The sequence below is a fragment of the Etheostoma cragini genome, chromosome 23 (assembly GCF_013103735.1).
Source record: "Etheostoma cragini isolate CJK2018 chromosome 23, CSU_Ecrag_1.0, whole genome shotgun sequence".
Classification (NCBI taxonomy): Eukaryota; Metazoa; Chordata; class Actinopteri; order Perciformes; family Percidae; genus Etheostoma; species Etheostoma cragini.
In genome coordinates this window covers 5,333,420-5,358,328 of record NC_048429.1, presented here as the reverse complement: position 1 = coordinate 5,358,328, position 24,909 = coordinate 5,333,420, and the positions used below count along the sequence as shown (strand labels likewise).

At 40.5% G+C, this 24,909-nt stretch overlaps 2 protein-coding genes across 3 annotated transcripts in view; one reads left to right on the top strand and one right to left on the bottom strand.

Annotated features, from left to right (window-relative positions):
• The window catches only part of sema3c (sema domain, immunoglobulin domain (Ig), short basic domain, secreted, (semaphorin) 3C), a 37,906-nt gene extending 22,544 nt beyond the window's left edge, over positions 1 to 15,362 (top strand). Inside the window, exons 5-18 of the mRNA XM_034863779.1 lie at positions 1,315 to 1,434; positions 3,474 to 3,564; positions 4,671 to 4,790; positions 4,914 to 5,056; positions 5,135 to 5,249; positions 5,803 to 5,872; positions 7,034 to 7,178; positions 7,404 to 7,626; positions 9,168 to 9,256; positions 9,782 to 9,823; positions 10,069 to 10,226; positions 11,074 to 11,141; positions 12,266 to 12,396; positions 13,374 to 15,362. Coding sequence (XP_034719670.1) covers positions 1,315 to 1,434; positions 3,474 to 3,564; positions 4,671 to 4,790; positions 4,914 to 5,056; positions 5,135 to 5,249; positions 5,803 to 5,872; positions 7,034 to 7,178; positions 7,404 to 7,626; positions 9,168 to 9,256; positions 9,782 to 9,823; positions 10,069 to 10,226; positions 11,074 to 11,141; positions 12,266 to 12,396; positions 13,374 to 13,802 — 1,944 coding nt within the window. The 3' untranslated portion in view covers positions 13,803 to 15,362. The remainder of the gene's footprint in view (positions 1 to 1,314; positions 1,435 to 3,473; positions 3,565 to 4,670; positions 4,791 to 4,913; positions 5,057 to 5,134; positions 5,250 to 5,802; positions 5,873 to 7,033; positions 7,179 to 7,403; positions 7,627 to 9,167; positions 9,257 to 9,781; positions 9,824 to 10,068; positions 10,227 to 11,073; positions 11,142 to 12,265; positions 12,397 to 13,373) is intronic.
• Positions 15,363 to 16,496: 1,134 nt separating this feature from the next.
• Positions 16,497 to 22,435, bottom strand: cd36 (CD36 molecule (thrombospondin receptor)). 2 transcript variants are annotated; one of them, XM_034863992.1, is made up of 12 exons: positions 22,086 to 22,435; positions 21,572 to 21,732; positions 21,241 to 21,393; positions 20,103 to 20,253; positions 19,890 to 19,981; positions 19,614 to 19,663; positions 19,382 to 19,451; positions 18,901 to 19,088; positions 18,396 to 18,514; positions 18,228 to 18,301; positions 17,159 to 17,213; positions 16,497 to 17,051 (listed from the first exon to the last, which is right to left on the bottom strand). In XM_034863992.1, the coding sequence occupies exons 1-12, from the start codon at positions 22,206 to 22,208 to the stop codon at positions 16,875 to 16,877; spliced, it is 1,413 nt and encodes a 470-aa protein (XP_034719883.1). In that variant the 5' UTR covers positions 22,209 to 22,435; the 3' UTR covers positions 16,497 to 16,874. The 2 variants fall into 2 exon arrangements, with proteins under 2 accessions (XP_034719883.1, XP_034719884.1); XM_034863993.1 differs by having other exon boundaries at positions 20,103 to 20,258; positions 21,249 to 21,393; positions 22,086 to 22,428.
• Positions 22,436 to 24,909: the final 2,474 nt, after the last annotated feature.

Sequence of the window (24,909 nt, the reverse complement as noted above, 5' to 3'; positions counted from 1 at the left end):
GCACTCCCACTGCTGGGTTTGGGAATTGAAAGCAGAGATGGAGGGAGATCAGTAATCTGCCTTACCTAGGTATATCACATACACCACTGACACTCTTTTTCCACTGGCCTTAATACCAGACCAGTGAGCTGTGGGATTGTTTGATGGTGCAGCATGTGATTGTATAACTGCCATAAGAAGTGAGATAAGTTTGAATTACCGCCTCATATGGAATAGGATACTTCAGGAGAGATAAACAAGTTCTGCATTTGGTATTCACCTTGGCTGTATACCAGGAAATAGACATGCTCCTCTGTTTCAGTTTTTTGTGTCATAGCTGAGATTAAAGTAATTATTATTATTTGTTAGAGTGAATGTATTGGAAGAGTGTATCCAACTGCTATTCATTTGTTATTTTATTGTGGGTTTATTTAAGGTTAAATAAGGTCTCGCAAGTGTAAAAAGTGGGATTTTCATGTCTTTTTTTGTATTAAAAAGCAGGTGGGTGCTATGTAAATACTGTGAATGTATCAAAACGTTCACTTCACAAAAATGCACTCAGCCCTCATTCAGGGTCAGTGCTTTTAAATGAGCCGTCAGGACAAATTTAAAGTTGGGATGTCACAACAATATAGACAACACTATATAGAGGTAGAAAGTGCCGCTACAGGGTCGTCAGAGACATTCCCCGGCTGCAATGACAGTGCAGAGACGCTGAGAGCGCAGATGGAGAAGATCTAAAAACGTTGACCAATCAGAGCAGACAGGGCTTGTTTGAGAGGAAACCTCGAGACTCTAAAACAGGTTTCAGGCAGAGAGTGAATACAGGTATTTTTAGACAGACAGTATGAGAGAAATGATGCTTTTTGAAGAATCTAATTGTGTTCTGGTAGAAACCCAAATTACAATTGTAAACTTAAAATGTTTCATGATTTTGGACCTTTAAAGCAACTATAGTATAGCACTATAACCTTTGAACATTGACCACAGTGACTACAAATAAAACTTAGCCATGTGCTAAATTATTGGCTACCATAAGGTTCTGGTCATACAAGTTCAACCAAGGCTGTAGCAGCAAGTGTATTGAAAACGATGGTACTTTTTATAGCCTATGAATTAAAAATTGTGTTTGCATAAGTAACAGTGTGTTATTTCTCCTCTCAAACGCTCCATTCTTGCATTAAAGTCTAATCGGAAAACAATCCTCTTATTAAAGATTACTTATGACAAGTAACTTTGAGTTTAACATTTCATGGGAATTAATTTGAGCAAAGTTTTTACATTTTTAATGTTTCTCACTTATTGAACTTTTTTATGTTTATCTGTACTTTCCAGCATGGCTGTGGGAACTTCATCCGGGTGGTGCAGCCCTATAACAGAACTCATCTGTTCATGTGTGGCAGTGGAGCGTACAGTCCTGTCTGTGTGTACATCAACAGGGGCCGCAGACCAGAGGTGGGAACGCAATGACAGATTCGCTTCACTAAATATACAGACTCTTAAGGGGAATAAACCATGTTTCGCGGACACTGACCTGGTGGTCTGCACATCCATTACAGCAACTGTTGAGAAGCTAGAGGCCAACAACTGCCCATTTGTTTGGTAGATTATTCACACTGGTTGTCTATTGAAATACTTTAGGATACACTGCAGGCTGCTGGATGATACTATACACAAACAAAAACCTCTGGTTCCTCTAATCCTAAATTGTAAGCATTTGTAGTTATATACTTTAAATAAAAAAATGAAAAGATACCAAGAGGGTTTGGTGGTGGGACATTTAGAAATAATGAGCTAATGAAGAACATGCAGAGGTTCCTCTGTGGCTATTTCAAAAATAAACCTGATTATATTAACTCAATTGACTTAGTGCAATTACAGTAATTCATAACTCGATTCTTCTTTTATTTCATTAAAATAGTGTTGGCTGTTAATGTCACCCTTTAGTGAGGGGTGGGTGGTAATACAGTCCCGACAACCAGAGTAAGTAAACAAAAATAATATTCTCTAAAAGAGATATAGTAATCATAAAAGCCACAAGGGATGTGGAAGAGAAATAGTTATCTTTTGATGAATCAGATTTGATCAAATTATTTCAAAGTTCAAAACAAAATATGACATGTTTTGGATTAATTGCTGCAATAAAAAAATAGATTGTCTTAATAAGACTCACTACTAGTTGTAGTAGAACAACTGTAATTCAGAGTCATTACTGTAAATCTATTAAGTGGATGACAGCCAGCGCAAGTGAAATAACTAAAATCTCATCCCAATTTATATTTGCCTGAAATTAAATCCATGCCGGCACTAGACAGTTTTTTTTTTTTCTAACAACAGCATATTCTTATACTGGTATACTAGTATTTTAAAAGTGTTGCCACATGATAAAAAAGACTCCATGACTTTATACGAGCAAAGTTTTTATCCACCCAATTTGGGCCACATGAGAGGAGATGCTGAGGATAAGAGGGAGAAAATGGAGCTCTAGTGTCAGGCATGAAGGGCTGCACTCTCATCTCAAGACGCACAGCTCTGGAAGTAAGAGCAGGAAATCCCTCCAGGAGAGAAATGCTCACTGAGTGAACAACTTTTAGCCACAGACTGTCGACTTCTGCCGTGTCTTTTGTCATTTGGGGCTTTTGTTTAAAAGGCAGACTTCTCTGTTTGCAACTCAAACATGTCAGTGTCTCAAGAAAAAGAGATCGGTCAAGTTTAACAAGCTGCCATAGTGGAAAGTTGACAGCTAGCACACACAGTTTGGACCTTTGCCCCCAAGAACTGAACCCATACTAAAACAGAAAGGTATTTGCATGTGTCAATGTTTTTGTTTTGTGTCTTAATCACTGCTACTCAGGTTGGTAGGGAATTATAAGTTACATTAAATGTCCACATTACTGAATCAATTAGTGTATCGGGAATTCCCCAGAAACGTATATCAACACAAACAGATATCACTTCTTTACAGAAACATTCAAGAGAACCAACAAAGACATTTTGATTGCATGGGCTGCTTTATTGGTTCATTGCAACATCAAATGACATGCTAAAATGGATATTTTTTGCAGTGTAGAGGTTAGCGACAGCCTACCAGATGGAGTCCACATCCAGAACCTCTTGGCGAACAGACATGTTTTCCTGGAAAATTACATCACTTGAATCCCCATTTAAGGAATAGTGCTTGCTTGAAGGACCAGACCTAAATTGGATGGGACGGGAAGCTCTATAGTTTACCCAGGTTACAGTAAAAGACGTTTGGACTGTCAAGTCCACCACAAGGCAGGGAATGTTCTTTACTTTCCCACATGGGCCAGTTAAGGAAGACCAGGTCGGGACCATTTCTGTGTTCAAAACCAAAAGGGAAAGAAACGTGAGCAGGGCTACCTTGTGGTACATTTGGTACCGTCATTTACGCAGTTTTATTGTGGTAGAGACAGAATAGCTTATCATATTAAACTGTCTGCACATTTTCTGACTTCCTCTGTTTTCTGTCACAGGAACAAGTGTTTCACATCGACTCGAGGACCGAATCTGGAAAAGGGAGGTGCTCCTTCAACCCTCAAGTGAATACAGTCTCCGTTATGCTAAGTAGGTGCTTCCTACATCCACCTTAATGACTTCTGCCTTTTTTTTTTTTAAACTGAATTTTTTTTTTTTACGAAAAAGAAGAAATTCAGGATTTGTTGGTTTTTCTATAGTAACAGAGCCCTCTTCATCCATATTCACAAGGGGGCAGGAAATGTTGTTTCTGAGTGACGATGTTGCTGTAATTTGAAGGGTGCGGTATCTGTGTGTCCCAGTCAGTAGTCAGCTCCTACCAACGGCAGTCAACAAATGTCAGTCAGTATCAAAAGGTCGTTGCACAGAGAATTCAGAAATCTGAATTCAAATATCAGCTCTACTTACACATCAAACACAGACCACCACAGGCCAAAGCAGTACCTCCTTCAGGTCAGGCTGCACCCTCTCTCTCCTTTGATCTCTGATTGGTCGTGGGGTGTAGGGTTGCTGTTGACACGGCTGAAGGCGACACATTGCACCCTCAGCTCTGCTTTCTGACACCTGAGCATGTCAGCAGCAACTTTGCCAGCTAGTGAGTGGCTTCAGAGTTGCTCTGGGGGGGAGCCAAAAGGGGAGGGTGGAATAACCTAAAGGGGTAGGAAGGAAAGTGCTCTGCAAAATAAGAGTTGAGGTCAAGGACAAGGCTGTGGATAACAGTTATTCAGCAATCAGAGACTCAGAGAATCAGAGGTAGTGTCTGCGTTTCATCTCCCCATCCTCATGTTTTGGACCCTCTGTGGCTGTCTGACTGGCGTCAACACTCGCTCCTTAGCAAGTCAGCTTGGATGCGGGCCACATACCCCTAATCCTCATCAAACTTGCCCCACATCCTCCAAAACACATGGTCTGTAACTGATGCATGATGAAGTGAGAGTAAAGGAATAATGAAGAGCATGAAGCGGCTGTGGAGACCATAAAGTCTCGTGTTAGCAGCAGCACACACAGACTGTAAAACAATTCATGCAACATTTTTTATTAGTCAAAGAATAAAATATTGGTGTGTGGTATTTATATTTTCTTCAATGCCTGATGCTGTTTCACTCTTTTCTTGGTTTCTAGAAGCACTTCACAGAAGATTGTTGTTTTATGGCTCTCCATAATATGTGAGCATATTGTTGATTTGTTTCCTGTAGACCAGGAGCTGTTCTCAGGCATGTACATTGACTTCATGGGGACAGATGCTGCCATCTTCAGGAGCCTGACCAAGAGAAATGCTGTGCGAACAGATCAGCACAACTCTAAATGGCTTAGTGGTCAGCACACAAACATTCTCTAAAGATTATCAAATATATACGGTATATATTTTTTCACAAACAAGATGTTTATTTTATTGTATTGGTAATGTGTCAATTTATCTTTTTTTTTTATTAATTCAGAGCCAATCTTCATTGACGCCCACCTCATACCGGACGGAACAGATCCCAACGATGCCAAATTGTATTTTTTCTTCCGTGAGAGGCTGACAGACAACAGTGGAAATACTAAAAATATCCACACCATGGTGGCCAGAGTGTGTCCAGTAAGTGTCTGTGCCTACATAAATCAATAGTGCGTGTTTTGGGTTTTTTAAGTTGCTATGTGCAGCTTCTGTCTGCAGAGTGACATCGGAGGACAGCGGAGCCTGGTGAACAAATGGACCACCTTCCTTAAAGCCAGGATGGTGTGTTCCGTTCTGGAGGAAGACGGCACCGAAACTCACTTTGACGAACTGGGTGAGTCAAATGAAGGAACAGGAACATAATTGTGGCATTTTTACATGTTATGTTTTTCCTTTATTTGTTGACTGACTTATTTTCACAGTCCATGAAAGAAGTTTAAAACAAACTCAGTATTTCAGAAAATACAAGACCAACCTAATTCCCAAAAGCTCACTATTTTTGTTCCAAGGTTTCCAGTGATTGCTTTCTCCATAAACAATCCACAGAACGTCCTTTGTTTGATCTGGATTGGGCTGCAGCCCTTTTATTAACTTTCATAACCATTGTTAACCACTGTTGTTTTTGGTTACCTTGTATTCATTTTTGAGCATATTGTTCCAGTCCTTCCTGAGCCTCAGCTTTGAAAACTACAAACTCAAACATTTCACTTGCGTTTCCACAGTGCTCATGTGACCAGTCAATATGTCAACATGTGCAGTTACTAATTCATGCGTTCTTCACTTTTGGCAATCTTACCTGCAGGAGACAGTGAGATGGGTCATATGGAATTTGTTGAAGGTACTATAACACATATCCTGCATGTGTGCATGTGTGTTTTCCCTTACAGAAAATGTGTTTTTGCTGGACACCGATCAACCCAAGGGCCTGTTGGTGTTTGGAGTATTCACATCTACAAGGTAAGACTGATGGCATTGAAGCCAACTGTAACATTCCTGCTGGCCTCAGTAGTTATGTTAATCACTGACTGGATATCAGCAGGAGGGGATGTGGATGTCAAAGGGCGTGTTACATAGAGACGTCATGTGTCATGCTGAAGAACAGCTTAGTCAAGAAGTTGAACTATCAATTACAACAACCTGGTAGCTTCATTATATGGCCTTTGTTTTGAAGTTTTGTCCTTATGATTGTAAGCGGCAGTGCGCTATTTCACTAACCGAGGGCAAGAAATATATTTATAGTAGGCATTGATACAAATTTTGCATTATATTATATGTATTGTTAGAGGAACTAACAGTACACAGCAGCATTTCTGAGTGCAAAGAGAATTAAATTACTGTATTTTTCAGAATCCCAAGCTTTTTTGGGGGCAGATTTTAGAGAAAATAAAGAGAGGAATATGGTCACCATTTTTCTTTTAATTGTGTCATAGAATCTGACCCACTGTTGGTATGATACGTATAATTTAAAAAAAAGATTACCACATTGTCTAAACCTCTGTGGTAATTGAGGAAAATCACACTGATTATACTTCTCTCATTTAGCCGAAAGTAACAGTCAGCAGGGTTGCACAGCAAATTTGGAGGTTTAAAGGAATGGTTACTTGATCCATGTGTTCTAATCTCTAATTGATTTTGTCTGGTTAATCCAGGGTGACACTGCCACAGGCCCTTGATCTGCTTGTTACCTCAGGATCATAGAAAGGTTACAGTAGAGTATGCTGGCTCAAAGAACACAGCCAAACCAAACAGTGAGGTCCTTGAGGTATCTTACCTCAATGTTATTCTTTTCCTTTCCCCACACTGGGATTCTTCCTCCATCCCCACTTTGCACAATATGCTCCTGCTCCCCTTTTCAACAAAGATTCTTTTATGTGTGAAGTAGTGTGGTTTTATATGACTTAGCCAAACCGTATCAATATCAATGAGGGGGAAATAGATGATATGTCCCCACTGGAGAGAGGCCTTGGTTCCACCCGGACAGCATTACATCCTTAGAAAGAGGATAGGAGATCCTAATTAACAACTGCAGAATATTTTAGCTGGGTGGGTCTCCCGGCTGTGAGTGTGGTAGGTTCCCACTGATGTGTGTCATTGAAAGTATGCATCTTATATCCTCAGCTCCGTGTTTAAAGGCTCGGCAGTGTGTGTGTACAACATGGCCGACATCCTTACCGTATTCAATGGGCCCTTTGCTCATAGAGAGGGGCCCAACTTTCAGTGGGTGGCCTTCCAGGGGCGCATCCCTTACCCAAGACCGGGAACTGTGAGTTAATTTCCCAAACATTCTATCATTCATTAATTCATTGGTTATTTCCTTGCATGAATGAATAGCAAAGCCCTAATGTGGAGCCTTGTGGAACTCCATATTTAACTTTCATGCAACTGAACATATCGTTGTCTGTTATCTTAATAAACACTTTCACTATATAAACTAAGCTAATGTACTGTCTTTTCAATACAATACTGTTGTTTACTTTTGTTTCTCCAGTGTCCCGGTGGAGCCTTCACACCTGATATCCATACAACGAAGGAGTTCCCAGATGACGTAGTGACTTTCGTACGGAACCATCCAGTCATGTTTAACCACATCTACCCAGTAGGGAGGAAACCTCTGGTGGTTCGGACCAATGCTGACTACAAATACACATCAGTGGCAGTGGACCAGGTTATGGCTGCCGATGGCAACTACCAAGTGCTTTTTCTGGGCACAGGTATGAATGTAGACATGTCCTGCAGATTCTACCAAAGTACAAGCCAACTTTGAGGTTGTTGTTTTTTATCCTGCAAGCTTTGCATAGATCTTGTTTCTTATGGCCACAACAACAGCTGCATTATGCTGTATTTTAAGGTCAATAGCTTTTTGAAGCTGATAATTAATAATTGAAAGTTTAAGTGTAAAGTAAAGAATTTCATGATGACATATCAGCTAATATTATGAAATTTTACATTACCCAAATGTAATAACTTACCTTTGTTTTTAAAGAATTGGGACTTAAGATGTGCTCGGAAGGATGTTTATCTTATATCTGCAATTTTCCTACTGCAATTTCCCGGTACTTGTCAGCTGATGCCTACACTGCTACAGATGCATCAGATATGATCTTATATTGGCACAAATGATTTTGCACCAGGAAGATCAGTGAGAAGCAAACCAATTTACAGTGAAATTACAAAAAGAAGCAATAACACAATCCCTTTCTCGTGTGAGCTGTCAGTTTTATGAGTAAATAATTGTTGAGTCCCATTGCTGTTTGTAATCAGATAAATAGATTACAGAGGAGATAGTGCCCTGTGAGCGTGGGGCCAATTTTGAAAACCTGAAGCATAAATTATGTCTCAAATAGGTCATAGACGGGTGATAAGACAAGGTCCTTTAGTAGAGGACTTTGACTATGTCTTGTTTTCATTTTATCAAATCAGGTGAGAGGACTTGTGGGTGGGTTGAGATCATCTCACTTGTCTCTACCACGTTTGAAACAACTTGATGTTGTCACTTGTTTTTTTAGAAACTACCTTGAGCACACAAATGTGTTATCTTACATTGCAAAGAGAAGCTGTGAGACTGATTATGAGACTAAATGTTATTGAGAGCACAAGTATAAAATATATATTGGAAAGAATAATAGGTGTGTGTGCGTCCATAATAATGCATGCATTCATGCGCATGCAGGTCCAATTGTGCACATGTTGGCATTTAGCAAGCAGCTCTTGGACTCTCACAGCTGCTTGTGTTTATCAGGCAGCCTCTCCATTCTGTTCCTCTTGCCTAGATTCTTGAAGAAAAGCCAGTGCTGTCTTACCATATCTGAGCCCCGAAACGCTGCTTTGTCTCAAGGATATGGGAGAGGCTCTTATCAGGCATTTCCAGGAGCTGTTACTGTAACTCCTTCTCTCTGCTCTGCTTGCTGCTCCAACTCTCAGGACAAAATAGCCGTATTGATGATGTTTGCCCTTTCCGTGGCCCATGTCCACCCTTTGGAGGGCTTAGGAGCTTCCATTCCCACCCCTGCCACAGTTGATTTTGCTATGAAAACTGGTCGTGGCTCCCATGCCTAATTCAAAAAGCAAACATGGGCAAAGGAAAACAGGCTCTCGAGTTTATTTTTTTCACAAGCGTTGTATTCTAGTTTCACTGGCATTCTTAGTTGAGTGTTAGTAGCCATATCTGTTTCACACGGTTGTTTTGTGTGTGTGTGCGTGTGAGTGTGCATGTGCGCGTGTAACTCATTACATGTCTGCTTTCTGCCCTCAGACAAAGGTACAGTACAGAAGGTGATTGTGCTGCCAAGCAATCAAACCCTGCATGAAGATCTGATCCTGGAAGAGCTGGAAGTGTTTAAGGTCAGTTGTCTGTTTGTCAACAGTGCCATTCCTTTCATTATGCTCGTACTTTCATCCCTTTTCTTTCGGAAAATCAAAAACCGGGGGGGTGGAGAGGGAGCGCTCGGCAACAACATATAGGGCAAGGGCAGACAGAAAGAGGCACGGTGGCATTCAAGAGATGGATGTTCTGCAGTCTAGTGCAGCAGAGTGATGGGAAACATGCTAACATACCACAAGAGTCTGGTTGTTGCCCCGAGTGAACCTTTGCACGTGCCGATTTTTCTATGTATCTAAAGTGTGATCAACCTATGATCACACGAAGGCTACGGCTTTTTTTCTAGAAAGTTACATCTGGCCAGAAGCTGATCGGCCATGGCTGCAGTCTACCGTGCAATGACTGCTTTTTTTACTTAAAATATGTCTGATCAGTGGTCCTCTGCTCATTTCCCCAACATGTTCCCAACTACTCTTTTAAGATTTTAATAAATAACTGTGAATAATGTCTGAAAGCTCTCAACTTTGCTCTATGTGCTAATTTTTCAGAATCAAGCTCCTGTTACAAACTTGAGAATATCCTCTAAAAAAGTAAGTGTCCTTTTAAACTTTGCATACCTGACGTATTAAGTACAGTTTTATTGTTTTAATATTTTATTCTTTGTCTGCGGCTACTATGTAATGCACAAGACAGAAATCTCCTGGGCATAATAAGCCTCCCAAAGGCAAGGAAATAATAAGCCATAATTGTTTCTGCGCTCTGCCTCATTTTCCTGTCAGCCAGCCACTTATTAAGACAAACGGGGCGGCTGACATTTGAACTGTTTACTTTACAGCAACAGCTGTACGTCAGCTCGGAGTTCGGGGTCTCACAGGTCTCCCTGCATCGTTGTCACGCTTACGGCTCGGCATGCGCTGACTGCTGCCTCGCCAGAGACCCCTACTGTGCCTGGGACGGACTCAGCTGCTCTCGCTTCTATCCCTCCGGCAAACGGTACACAAAGCTTTACAGCTTTAGGATTCATAACTGTAGATTTAGTGTTGATTGGGGAGCCCATTCATGGAGGCAGCTAATCAAATCAAAGAGTTAAATAAACAATGGCATAGTGCAGATGTTTTATTAGTATACAGTTATTTCTGTCCACTTGTGTTCACTTTTGCCCAATTTACCATAAGAATCTAGTGAGGCTTTCGGCTTTCAATAGTGAACCAAAGTAGCATTCATTAGTCATACAACAAACATGTTGTCAATCAATGTACAACACCCAGCCATATTGAATGTAGATAACAGATGATATACAACAACATGAACAATATAATATAACTATTTTTAGTTATAACGATATGTTAAGAACAGAAAAAGGAGCTGATCAAAACTTGTGAGAGCAAAAAGATCAAATGACTGGATTCCTTCAGTGCAGTGTAAGTATGTCACTGATTCTGCCTTTGTTGTTTTCCTCCGTCTTTCTAGACATAACACAGACAAGTAGGTATGAGCGACAGATCGCCGCTAAACCGATACCTCTTTACCGGCTGTGTGTCTCTTGACATTCCTGTCAGACGCAGGTCAAGTTTAGTTTGGTCGCAGAACAAAAGCACAGCCTGAAATGTGTCAGCTGTTTACAGGCCCTGTTCCTCATGCTGTTATGAGTGAGCAGCACTGAGTGGAATAACAGTCAGATGGTTTTTCTTATAATGTTTTGGCATTGACGGTTCTTTCCACAGTTTCAATATGAGATAAACACATGAAGAGAGAGGTTGTGTATTTTTTCTTTATTTAGTTAGTGTATTCATACTCATTTCTATTTTTTTTTCTTTCTTTTTTTCCTTTCCTTTTTTAGGAGAAGCAGAAGGCAGGACATTATGCATGGAAATCCACTCACTCAATGCAGAGGATTCAATCTTAAAGGTATTTAAAGCTGCGCTAATCAATATTTTTTAACAAAGGATCAAGTGACAATGGATAAAGTGAAAGGGGGTCACTCATAGGGACAAACCCACAGATGATTTTCACCCAACTTTGCATTTTCCTTCAGCTCTACAGTGCTTAGCCTCTTTAAGTGTATTGTTTAGATTTTAGCAGCAGACAAAATTAGCAAGTAGCTGGAGAAGAAAAGCAGCTAGCAGCTATAAAACCAGATACTGTTCTCAGGAGTTAGCAGACTTAACACTTAAAAACTCAAAAAAATGCTAATGCTACATGTTAGCAGGATATAAATAGGTAACGGTTTGCCAGCATGTTAGCCTTAGCAAATTTATAAGGTCATAATGTGTCATTGTTGTGTTTTCTTGTTTTTAAAGTAAGTGTCCAAAAAAAGTGTTTGCAACTACAATTGTGTGCCTATTGTATGTATTTGGGGAGAGATAGTTGTCATGTCAGAGCTAAGAACTGATTCACATTCACAAATGTAAACAGTCCACATTTGATGGCAAAACCTTCGTTAATACAAAAAAAATTTTGTTGTTTCCACTGAAGCTGTAGCTGCAACAGCTGAATGATTTTGTGTTTGTGAGTCTAGGTACTACAACATCCCTCCTAAGATGGTGTTAATGAGAGGAGACGATTTGCAGAGTGTCCCGGTTTCATCAGTATTTTACATCTTTAAATTCAAACCAGATTGGGGAACGAACCAAATGGCCAACTCTACTAAGTCAAATCTAGAGGGTGACACAGAGATCAATTGTCGGTCCTATATCATCCTGAGCCCATAAAAATATATCTGGCATGTTTCGATCACGTGACTGTCCCGCCCAAAAAAAATCCTGTATTGAGAGATACCGAGAGGAAAAACTACCTGATCCCATCCCGCTCCCCCACCCCGGAGTTGCCCCTGTTACATTGATGGTTATTTTGTCAGCCTGTAGAAACTGAAGAAGTCTGGGTGGAGTTTGGCTGTGCTACAGGTGTTGAACTAAGCTTTGTGTCAACATTTCCCTCTCACAGTTGGGACTTGAGACAGATTTGAGGTCCATCTGTGGTGTTTGTGTCTGTCAGCAAGTGACGTCTGACGTGCGTGTGTGTGTGTGTGTTAGCCTACAGAAACGCTGTGGAGATGACGCAGTACGGAGTGAAAAACAACACCACCTTCCTGGAGTGTCTTCCCAAATCTCCTCAGGCCTCTATCCGCTGGCTCATTCATAGGGACAATGACAGGAGGAAAGAGGTCAGCTTGACATATTAAGAGGTCAAAGGTTGCTGCCTTGTTTGTATGTAAGGATGTTTTGCATGTTTTCTGCTCTGGGGTTTTGGTCACATAGTTAAATGTAAGATCAGACGTTAATTATGTCACATCAATCATATGAGCTCACACGCTTGATCAGGACTTATATCGCGTACATAATGATACGGTGAACAAGTAGCATCATAATGAGCAGTGATACAGATCAAACATGGTATGCACCTTCACTAATGACTGCATTCTCAGCGGGGAGAACGGTTTACAAATATTTGACAGCCATTGAAAGGCTGGGAAAGATTAAATAAAGCTGGGAAAGAAAGCATCTGCATGAAAAATCTTTTATGGATAAAGCACTCACCTCAGTGGAGCAGACTCAGAGTAATGGCAGTTTTATAGCCATTTCATCATGAGAGTAAAATCCAGCCTTAGAATAGATCATTTAGTTTACTTCCCATTGAAATCTTATCCAAACTAAAGCCTGGCTGATTTTAAAGTAATCAGTGGAAAAGGTTTTTCTTTCAGCACCTTCCCTTTGACTGCCATGTCAACCTCACTACTATACCACTACACTTGACTAAATCAATATTTCAAACGTTTTTCCCAAAATCTGTTTCATGTCAAGCATTTGTAATTGTAGCCTACAAAAGAAGACAGTCGATTTTGCCTTTTTCCAATCAACACGAAGTGTAACTATACTGGAGGGATGGCACCATTCTCCATATTCCCTCATTTGGTGTTTTGATGATTGCGATGGAGAGCACTGTCTTAACACATCTCTCATAGGTGTTCAAATGGTTTGAAATCTGGTGACTGCAAAAGTCAAACCATAACAAATAATTAGAAAGTGACCCCTTCAATCTCTAATTAGTTTACAAGTTTGTCCCTTTGGTCTTTAACGTACAGTTACTGCATAGATAGATTGTAGATGTTGTCATGACACAACCTAAATGTGCCAACCCCAGGTGAAGCTGAGCGACCGTGTTGTCTCAACGGAGCACGGCCTCCTTATCCGCTCCGTCCAGTTGTCGGATCAGGGCCTTTACTACTGCCTGACCACCGAGAACAGCTTCAAACGCACCGTCGCCAAGATCCGCCTGCGAGTGCTGAGCGAGGCCATGGTGAGCGTGCTGACAGACAAACAGCAGTCGCCGTGGGCCTGGGCCAGCTCGTTGCACCCCAAGGAATTACTGTCCGCCTTCAGTCCAGCGGAGAGCCTAGCTGTACAACAATACTGCAAAGAAAGGAAGCAGCTCCAGACGCTCCAGCAGAAACAGCAGCAGCAGCAGCAGCAGCAGCCACCTGGACCTCTCAGGGGGGACCTGGCTAAACTGAAACCCCTGTTGGACCGGAGGAAGAGCCGCAACCGCCGAAATCACCTCCCAGAGGTCTGACACGGGAAGGCTCAGACACTGACATAAACTCCTTCCTCAGTATTCTATACCCAGACCCTCATTTTCCAAACTCTCATCTCAAACTGTGGATGTACAGCAAACACAGAGGTGGGTTCAGGGGAGTTGTTATTCAGCAATATCTCTTTTATCTTGCATGAGGTACTGTGACCAGATGGCTGTGACCTACAGTAAAACACACGCACAGAAACCTACAAGCAATTAATTTGCTGTCACAGTCAAACATGGACTGTGGCCCTGTTAAGAGTGTCACTAATAAACTGGGGTCTATGCTGAAATTCTTATGATAATAAACGTTGAGATGCAGCTATGGTATTATCTTATCATATTTCAGATATTAGAGGGGGAATTTGGACTAGCTGGATATTGGCTCACAATGGATTTGTTCTTTGTTCGTGAAAAATGGGCATCATTTGAAATCACGTCAGTAAATAGGGGAGATTGAAAAGGGACAAAGGGAAGGAAGATGCATGCTTGGAAGTGAGCGCCCTCTCAAAGTTTAATATTAGTATTTTATTAGATTCTACTCACATTTCCACATTTACTTTAAGCTAACAAAAATGTCTCTGTTAAGTGAAAGGACTTTGTGGGCACGCATAGGACGATAAAAAGTCAATTTGTGAGAAGAAAATGTATTTTTTTTTCTCATGGGTTGACTGCCTCCCAAACTGTCTACAATAGCACTGCTCACACAAAGGCCAGATTGTAAGTGGTCCCAATAAAACGTGTTGTATTACAACAGCGCTGTAAGTTTTTATAAAAAGGGACTTAGTTCAAAGGCAAAACGTAACATTCAGTGCAGATGTTACCTAAACAGAAATAGTAGTAAATACTGATTAGCATATACAATTTGCTTTGAGGTACTTGATCTTGCCTTTATTTATTCCTATTACTAAGAATCTCCCTCACTGTAATTCAGCTGCATATTGTATCATATGTCTCTTGTTTCTAGCACAGAGGCATGTTTATTGAAATGTATCAGTAATGTAGAGGTATCTTATTCCTTGCCTGGATTTGAATAACTAGCAGAAACACACATTGTAGTTTAACAGAATACTTTACATCAAAAGGTAGTTGACTAAACTTGACAATATCCTTTCTTCGGATTCATATTTTTTCACAGTGTTTACTGCAACGTGTACACTTCAGAAATAGTAATGCATTGACATGTGAATAGACTCTTTTTTTTTTTAATAGCGTAGTTCATGTAGATAGAGATTATTTGTTGCTTGTGTACAGAATATATTTTAGTTTGTTTTATCCTTTTAATTTAATGTGCAGATTTCTTGTCAAAATGTGTATATAATTTCAACATATTTCATCAACTATGACTGTATCTGCAAATTGCAGAGACATACGGTATTATTTTCATTTTGAGAAAAGACTCTATTTGTACCTTCATCTAAACCAATCTCTGCTCCATGTTTAATAAATCTGTGTGCCAGCATCATGTCAATTTAGTGTAATTTCAGTGTTATGAAACATGTATTTCTATTTATTAATGTCATGATAGCCTGAATAAATCTGTTCAGATGAATCTCAGTTTTACAGAAAGATCATGCATTTTATTGTTAGTTATATTCTTTTCCTTAAGAATATTTTTTTTAATGTGAACCTTATCATTCTGTCACTGGCCAATATATAATCCCTCTGTCTACTTAAAGCTAGAGTGCGTAGTTTCTATCTCCTTAATGAGAAATTCTAAGTAATGACAACAAAACTGTTGATGCGTCCACATGATACAAGCCTTCCGTGTTTGCGCACAGCCCCCACCCCTCCTCCATGCAGTTGCTAGTAGCCAAGGAAGACACGGAGGATTAGAAAAAAAAACATGATGAAGAGGTGATTATCTTCACTCGAGTTTCTGCATGGGAAAGTCACCGGACTCTTCTGAACACAGCCATACTGAGAAACTTACTTTAGGTTAGCTTAGCTTAGCACAAAGACAGGAAATAGCTACTCTGGCTCCGGCCAAAGGTAACAAAGTTTGTACAGTAACCCATCACCGTCCAAAGAGGGATATTGATAATCTCATTTTACTCTTGACAAAAAAAGTGAATGAGCGTATTTCCTACAATTTGGAACTATTCCTTAAAAGATTGTCACATCAAGAAATTCTGACAACCTGGAAAATGTATGGGTTTAAAGTTATGCGGAAGCTCAAAAGGGTCAAGCTTTTTAACCTGGCACGTGTGTCCTAAGTTTCAAAGACTAGTGCACACTGTACCTAAAATACCTCGAGGTTGCAAATTGCAAGAGGTGTCTGTTTTAATCCCAAATTAAACACTCTTTTATGTATGTTTCATGTAAGATTCAGAACGAACTGTATATTCAAATTTGCCCAAGAGGCTGCTGAGGGTCATTTAAAATTCATCAAACCAAAGAGAGGCCTCCTGCTGAGCAGAAATATTGCTTTATCACCAAATAAACCCAAGTACCATTCAAACCACACGTACTGTATAATCATTCCCCAGCCCATTTTTATTACTCTCGTTGATTTATGAGCGAGTCAGGGTAAAGAGGAAACCAAGTAATTTTGCTGCAGCATGCACAATGCGGAGGTTTGTTTCAGCAGGGGCACAGCCTCTGCTGTATTTTGGGCCGAGAGGGACGTACACCACTTTCGATAGACTGTTAGGTAGGAACAACCTCAGTAATAAAACACCCAATGAGAAATGCCTTTTCAGCTTTTATTCATTTTGAAGACACTAGTTCAGCAAAGGATTAGATTCATGTTCTTTTAAAGGATGTCCAACAAACCCATCTCTCCTCTATGTAGATTAATAACCTGACATGTTAAGAGGAGTCTCCATCTGCTCTCCCTCCAAATATCCCTGATTCAGGTAATGTTACAGTGTTTGCAATTGAAATAATATATGGCAAATCTCTTGAGCTTTACAAAATCACAGTATTGCCCCTCCCTGGTATCAAAGGAAGCATGATATTATAAATAATAGTGAAATTACCAAATAAGTGCAAGTCTATATCAAGAGTTGATGTCCCGTAGCACCTAAATGCATTGTGCTCCCACTCGACGGACACTGCATGATTCTTTTACACAAACTTGCTTCGGTTATCACTTCTCCTCACCACGCAGTAGGAGATGAGACACAGGATGAAAATGCACACACCTGTGCCAAGAAGCGCCTTCTGTATTATAGCCAACATGTCGATACGGGAGATGAGTTCCTTCTTAAACATGTCGGCTGTTTCGTCGTCCACCGCAGCCGTCTGGTTACAAGGATGGAGACAGAGGAAGATAGAGTGACTTTCACGCATCCCAAGCAAACTCTACACTTCATGACTGCAGGGATCCGTTATTATTTTTTTAATCTTACCTCATTAAGCCAAACAAGAGGGAATATGGTATAATCCTTGACTTTTTTAAGCACCCTGCAGGGAAAAAGTTGATTACCTGGTATTCAATGCATGACACTTTTTTGTTGTTGTTTTTACAGTGACTGTATAGACACAGAGATGAAAGGCAGGAATGAAAAGTTTGGAGGTGGCATGCATGTGGTATGTGTCCCGACCACCAGACACCACATCTTAAAACTTCATAAAGGTATAGATTGCCATTTTGGACAATAATCCTATTCCCTTTCTCTCTGAGAGTTACTGTATATGAAAAGATAGATACCACTTTTATTGATGTACAGTAAATGTGAAGCTAGAGCTAACATCTGGTTAGCTTTGTGGCTGTTTTAACAAAAAGCAACAATAGATTATTAAGGACATAACCTCAGTAAAACCCCAACTTGTCATGTACTTGAAATACGGAAAAAAAACAGCTGGCTGGAGTTGCCTCCACACAGCTCTCACAGACCCTTCCCCGATATGTGAAATACCTACACTTTCACAGCCATATGCACACACGTTTGTTTTGGGTTCGGGTTGGTGGTGAAAGAGGGGAAATGACATGCAGCGAATGGCCGCAGGTCGAAACCAAACCTGCAGCCGCTGCAGCGAGGACTGAGCTTCTGTCTATGGGTGCAGGTGAGCCAACCAAGCGCCCATTTTGTTTTTCTGGCTATCAAAACAAAGTACGGAGAAGCTTGGATTACGACACTCCAAAAGGAGTGTGATTTAATTATCTGCTCAGGACTCCAATCCTCCAATTACTTGTTTCCTTCTATATTTTCGTTCTGAATTTTGGGTACAGCCCCTTTTAATGTTTTTGTATGAACCTAATAAACAAGATTTAACAGGTTAATCGCAGAGCTTTTTTCCCTCGACCTCAATCTTTACGTTAACCTGAGCTAACTAGCTGCTGCCCGTAGCTTCACATTTAGCATGCAAAGCTGAAAGTGGTCTCAAACTTCTTATCTCGCTATCATCAAGAAGGCAAATAAGCAAACTATCCAAAGATCTTTTCCTTTAAAATGGTAGAGCACTAAGAGAACTTACGTGATGACATTTGATGGGCCATAAATCATATTTGCTTGAATTCTCTTGGCAAACCTCAAGGTGAAGCCAGTTGTCTGTTGGAGAAAAAAACAAACACCACAAAGCAATTAGAGTTGCTGCACCCAAAAAACAAAAGAAATCACAAAGATGTATAATAGTAGTTCGTACAGGTTCCACGTCCAGGAAGGTGTCATGGTGCTCCTCGATGGGATTGAGGCCTTGCACATTCTCTCTTAGGTAGGCACTGCCATGGAGGAAGTGGGGCAGAGAGATGAAGACAGGTTGACCTGTTAAGATGGCAAAGAAACAGGCAGACACAAAAAAAACGGTAAAGATCTTTTTTAAGAAAGCGTTTAATCTTTACGTTTTCATGCTACTGCATCACCATAGAAACCTTTCTTACACGTTTTTTTCTGCTTTTCTGACGTTTCTAAGAACTTTTCAGATGTTAAATGCATTGCTATAAAGCTGAATGTATTCTATTGTATTGTTTCTTCTTTTACGCCCTCCCAACCATGTAAGATGTCCTTGTGTATCTAGAAAGGCGTCTGCCAAATAAAATGTATTTTTTGTATTTATTGTTGTTATAACTAAGCTACTGAGCAGAATGATAAAACAGTCAAATAAAGTGGCTTAACTTATGTTATACTCAACCAAATAAATACAAACTGACCGCCTTTACAGGAGCTGACGTCCAGTACTCCAGCCAAGGTGCAATTCCTGGTGGTCTTAAAGCTTTTGCAGAAACATTGGTTGTCTGGGTTTTCCGCAGGGGAGGCCAGGGTGTTTGGCTGGAGGGTGTAGCGGTACACTTCAATCCCTTTTAGATCCATGCTCTCCTTAAAGCCAGCTGACACGGACCTGAAGACAAAAAAACACAGAGATTTCTTTTAGAGAGAGTCTTTTAGAAACACTTCCATCATATACACCCAGTAATCTATTGTGCAGATCTCACTCCAGAACATGACTCTGGTTTTAGTATTGGAAAGCTCTGACATCTAGTGGTCACTGGAAGGATATTGCAAAGATGCAGTTCTCAAATTAAGATGATAAATCTCGTGTTGTTGGCACTCACTGCCCCGCTTAATGTTAGCGAAGCACGGTAGGACTACCTTAGTTGAAAATGCTCCCACAAAAGTGAAACTCTTCATCACCTGCAGATGTCTGATGTAAAGAAATAGAGAGGCTTCTTCTTGTCCACAAAGGGAGCGAATGATGAGGCATCTAAGAAAGAAGGGAGAAGAAATGAGGTCAGAAGATGACTCCTCTGCATTGAGAGCTGCGTCATGAGATGGGTTCAGGAAAAAAAGGCTTTTTTTTTTTTAAATATTTTGTATTTTATTTTAGTGCATTTTTTTACAAAACACATTGCTGCATGAGCCACACCTGTCCCGTTGATCATGTCACAGTACGTGTCGTTCCAGAAACCTAAGCTCCTGTTGGACAAAATTCACTTTGTCAGACAAACTATTCGACATCCTTAAATATTATTTTTTTTGTCTTTTTTACAACAGCTGAATTCTCACATTGCAGGATCTGTGCAGCCTGATTTGATTAAAGAGACTAAAAGATTACACTTGCCCATATCTGCAGAACCTGATTAAAAGACAAAGGATGTAAGTCCAGTCTCAATATCTCAATTTTTCTTATAATCAAACTCACCTATGTCCTTGCCACATGTCAATCATTCCCACTTTTGAGATGTCCTCCTTTCCAGTGTATACATTGTAGTAGCCATCATAGGTACCGTTGTACTAGGGAAAACATTTGATTTAATACATTAATAATATCGTAGAATTTCTGAGGTGTTACTGGGTCAAGCTTGTCTTTTCTAATCATGTGTACGGTGTAAGGCTGTAATATCTGTTTGCTTACAGGTGCAAATAGGCCCACATTATCTTTCAACATGGGGTCTATGTAACCCCACAGCAATTCGTGGACTGTACGGGTCTGGAACAAGGAGGAGTTGCTTTTCTTTATCCGACTCTCCAATATAATGTGAAGCAATTCAGGAACCAGTGAATAACTTCCCTGTCAAAACAAATCAGAAACATGTATCTTTATATCTGGAAAAAAAAGATCAGTGATTGTGTTAATACTAAAAAAATGCCATAACAGTAGACGTTGGTTGCCTTGGTAAATGAGCCAGAAAATAACTCTATGACTGTGATACTGCATAATTGAGTTGGAATGGGTCATGCTTATCATTTCAGCCTTGTCAAAGTCTGAAGCTAAGGCCTATACTCTGTACCCATGAACAAAGACTGCCATTGTAAAATTATGACTTTGCAATTTGTTTCCCAAACTCACGCAGCGTATTTGCACGTCATGTTTGCATGTCATTTGCATGTCAGTTCTTCTAACACCACGTCACCATTGAACTGGGTATCAGACCTTAATTTTAGCATTTGGTACCCAGAACTGTCACGTACCAATAGCCTGTTTGCTTATGACCAGACAGTCCCTGTACCTTGTGTTTATATTAAAGTACAGAATCAACAGAAGTTAGCGTCAGTACAAAAGTTACGATATTGTCTCACCACTGTCACTACAAACCTTTACTTAATTACTTTAATCTATCAACTAGCATTGCTCTGGTTAGTTGTAGCGTTATCCTATTGCGTGCAGAGGGAATTTGAAAGACAACCGTTTATCCCGCCCCTTGATTATTGAGATTGAGACCTGCCAATGGTGAGTTCCCACACCCAGTATCTTGAAGATGTAGGTCTGACTTGTCAGGCTAGTAGTAACCTAAGTCTCTATATTGTACAAATCTTCTTTAACCACTTGAATTTCTTGTGAAATTTCTGATAGTTTTTCTTTTTTTTGCCCAAAAAAATGGACAAGACAAAACCATCAAAAAGGTTTGGAACCACTTCTAAAACTGGTGGCTGTTGGCCAAAGCAACCCACCATTGGTCAGCATAGCTTGATTTGGCCACGGTACAGAACTACAGTCATAAACAACAGTACAGCTGAGTCATGTCAGGAATCACCACACAGTGGGGTGACACTCACTTACAGCCACAGCCAGGTTGAGGGTGGTGACTTTGTCTTCATCTGATCCTACTGACATGGATGGCTCAAAGATGGCGCCCTGAGGCAGCAGGAAGGCGGCAGTGTGATTGGGATAGAATGTGATGTTCTCTTTGGCAAGATATCTCGTCCTGAAAGAGGAGAGGGTCTTACTTAGACATTCAATTTTGTTAGAGAAGAGGACATTTTTACATACTATATTACACAAGATGAATGTGATGAAAGGTTAGTTTAGGACTTAATAAATGGACTTGTAAATTCTTAAGCTTTTCATAAAAATGTTGTAAAACATACACATGTCAACCTCACCTGTATGTGTAAGGTCCTTTTTCCACAACCACTGGACTTGATCCATTCTCTATAACCTCCTGGGCATTTTGCACGTCAAAAAGCCAGAACTGCCTGTACACCATTCCCCCTGTAGACACCCAGTTGTCATAAGCTGTCGTTCCAGGCTCAATGACAGCTTCCTAAACCCAGAAGACACACGCACACACACACACACACACAGTCTATTTTTAACATATCTCAAAACTGCTAGCAGGCCAGCTGCCCCACTGATACCTGAAATGGGTTGATGCTCTGTTATAAAAGGTCTAAACCGCGGAATTTTTCTCAGCAATGTCTCAGAAAATCATAGACGCTGATCAAGAAAAAGGCACACTTGGCTTTCTGCAGTTTCTTGTTTACCATTTGAAGCAGCTTTCCAAAATCACACGCCTCTTCCCTCTCCTTTCTCCTGATTCACCTTGATCTCTGCATGTACACACACACTCTCTGTCACTCCCTATTCTCCAACCCAGGGTGAAGCTAAGAACCATACCTTTTTCACTGTTCCCTCAATGATGCTGTTTCCCAGCGGGATAAGGATGCCTCCCAGGATGGCAACCACCGCCCCAAACACAGCTCCGGCTATCAGCCCGCACCTTCTGTTACAGCAGCCCATGGTGGTGTGCGTTACCCTCCGTTAGTCCGTACGTCCGTCTGTCTGACTTGCAGTCTGTTCTCCTTCTGTGACTATGCTAGTGTGTGCAGCTTGTTTCCCGGTGGCAGCAGCAGTGGCACAGACAGGCTGTACCATCAGAGGATCTGACGGAACAACCAAGGCCATCTACTATAACACCACAGACACCTCTGGCAGGCACCCAGGGACTTCCTTTAAATGATGTTGTATAATGGCAAGAAAGGTTTAAGGTTCAGCTGACAGTTGTCTCCCCAGGTATTGGCGCAGACTATCAGACCAACTGATAAAAGCTGCAATAGGCTTAGGAGAAAGGTTGAAAGAGAAGTTGGCACACACACACACGCACATACACAATTAGGTTGTGCACAGAATAAAGCTGTTTCTCATCTGTTCTCCTCTATGTATTCATTCTTTGTCTCCGCTCTAATTTCTGCTCCAAGCTTACAAGAGACAGAGAAGCAGGGACATGTAAATGATTTTCTGTATTCTTATTGTGTACAGTCCGCTAAAAAAGAGAAAGACGCTTGTCTGTAACTGTGGGTGTGTTTCATAAGATTGTTCAACTGAATTGCTCTCTATGACTCATAGAGTTATTTGCACCATGTTTATGGATTCTTTCTTGTGACATAAATGATTTTCTTGCACATGGGCTTTTGGAACCTAATCAGCAACACTGTAACATTGGTTGTCCACATGAGGATCAGGTAACAGATACAGTCCTTTTCTGATCTCTTTAAGATTTAAGATTTAAATCAACGATTCAGACTCAGGTTTTCACACAACAGTCACTTACATTTGGTGTCACTAGTGTACAAAATAGGATGAGACTGATGGGTGAGTTGTTGTGGCTACGATGTTGGTATTTGAAAAAGGTACTTAAGCGCTTCCATACTGTTTAGTTCCTCTGGGTCAATCTTGAAAATACTTTTTTGTACACTTCCCATAATGCAAGTGCAAAGTGGCTTTTCTTTACACACCCACCCCTCCATGGTAAATGCACATGTCGGCCAAAATCCACATCCCCAGTTTGCAACACAGGTTTTCTTACAATAATGTGATGTAATAAAGTCTTACCCCCAAACTGTGATAAACCTGATGACTATGACATGGAAGCACCATGACATCATTGTCGTGGTTATTTTATCCAACTTCACAATGCTTATCCAAAATGACAGAAGATATAATCCAACTGCTTCTGCAAGCTGTGTTGTACTCCCTATAAGGGAGTGAATTCACCCTCGTGGTTAAAATCAGCGGAGTGCCCCTTTAAAATAGCAACCTTTTAAAACACTACAACACGTTAGACATTGGCCTGCGCTCCACTCCCCACGCCAGACTCTGTACCTCAGACCCTGTACAGAGCCTTTAGTGTTGCAGCTCCATCCCCCTGGGACATCCTCCCAGCAGATATTTGAAATGCTACATCCCTGAACATTTAAAAAAAAAAACTTGTTCACCACAGTCTACAACCTCCCTTAGAATAGTCACTGTGATTCTGTAAAGTATCCTTGGGTTTCATGAAAGGCTCTATAGTTGAACATAGTATTCCCAGCCAACAGTTACTGGTGCACAGCACTGTGAGGTGACATGTTACCACCACTGGAGGGCAGCACCACCATGGCCTCACTGCATGTTCACACAGGCCTGTGCATGTGGGTCATCCTACTTGAGTCTCTCTGCCAAAGACCTGTCTCTGTCTGTTCAAACAAACTTGTCTTGTAAAAACAGTTCCAATCTCACCTGACTGACTTTATTGTTGATCTTGCAAGTGCAACTTCAACATTTGGACTAGATTTCAGTTTGTGTGGCCATAAACTGAAATGAAAGACTTTCAGTTTCTCTGCCAGCAGCTGTAATGTCTTCATTAAAAACACATGATAATGACATTTATCTCTCTGTTGTTTGCTTTTGTTTCACACACATCTAAAACTGACTGTAATTTCGACCACCTTTATTGAAACAGAAAAAAGTGTTTTCAATTCTAATGATTAATTTGGGGTTTAAGAGTGTTTTATATAAATCTTGAGTCTGTTTAAAATAAGTTTAATAAGTTGTGTGTTGCAAAATTAAACTAGTTCCTGTATCTCTGCTCCTATAGGTTAAATGTGTGTTCGACAAACCAGTTTTCTTATTTGTACCAAAAGGGAGTATGCAATCTTTTTTAATGCTTTGTTTATTCACATGCTTAAATAAATTAACAGTATACCTAAATGTTCAGCACACAACCATATATTGAAATATTGAAATGTTATGTTTTCTATAGGCCTACATTTGCACTCAGTGTTACAAAAAAATTGACATACAGATTACAAAGGAAAGCACATTCAGTACAACTTATAATATAGGCATTCATCTTCCAACAATGTCCTTTTCAAAGAACATGAATGCACTCCATGTTTGTGGAAAATTCCGGGTTAGATAAAATGGCATAACCTTTTTTTGCCTGAGTGATAGGCTACACCCTCTGGCTGTTGCTATCTCAAACCTGGAGAGCGGATGACAAAGAGGGAAACCTCCAGCCAGCATGGAATTAGAACAGAAAGGTCATCACCACAAATTTGCATGTAGTCTAATCACAAAAAAAAAAAACTTTCTAAATGAAAATTGCATGGAAAGACAGGGTTGTTTATACTGAGGGGATTTGAGTGTAAGATTTTGAAGAGAACGACACCAACCATTAGAC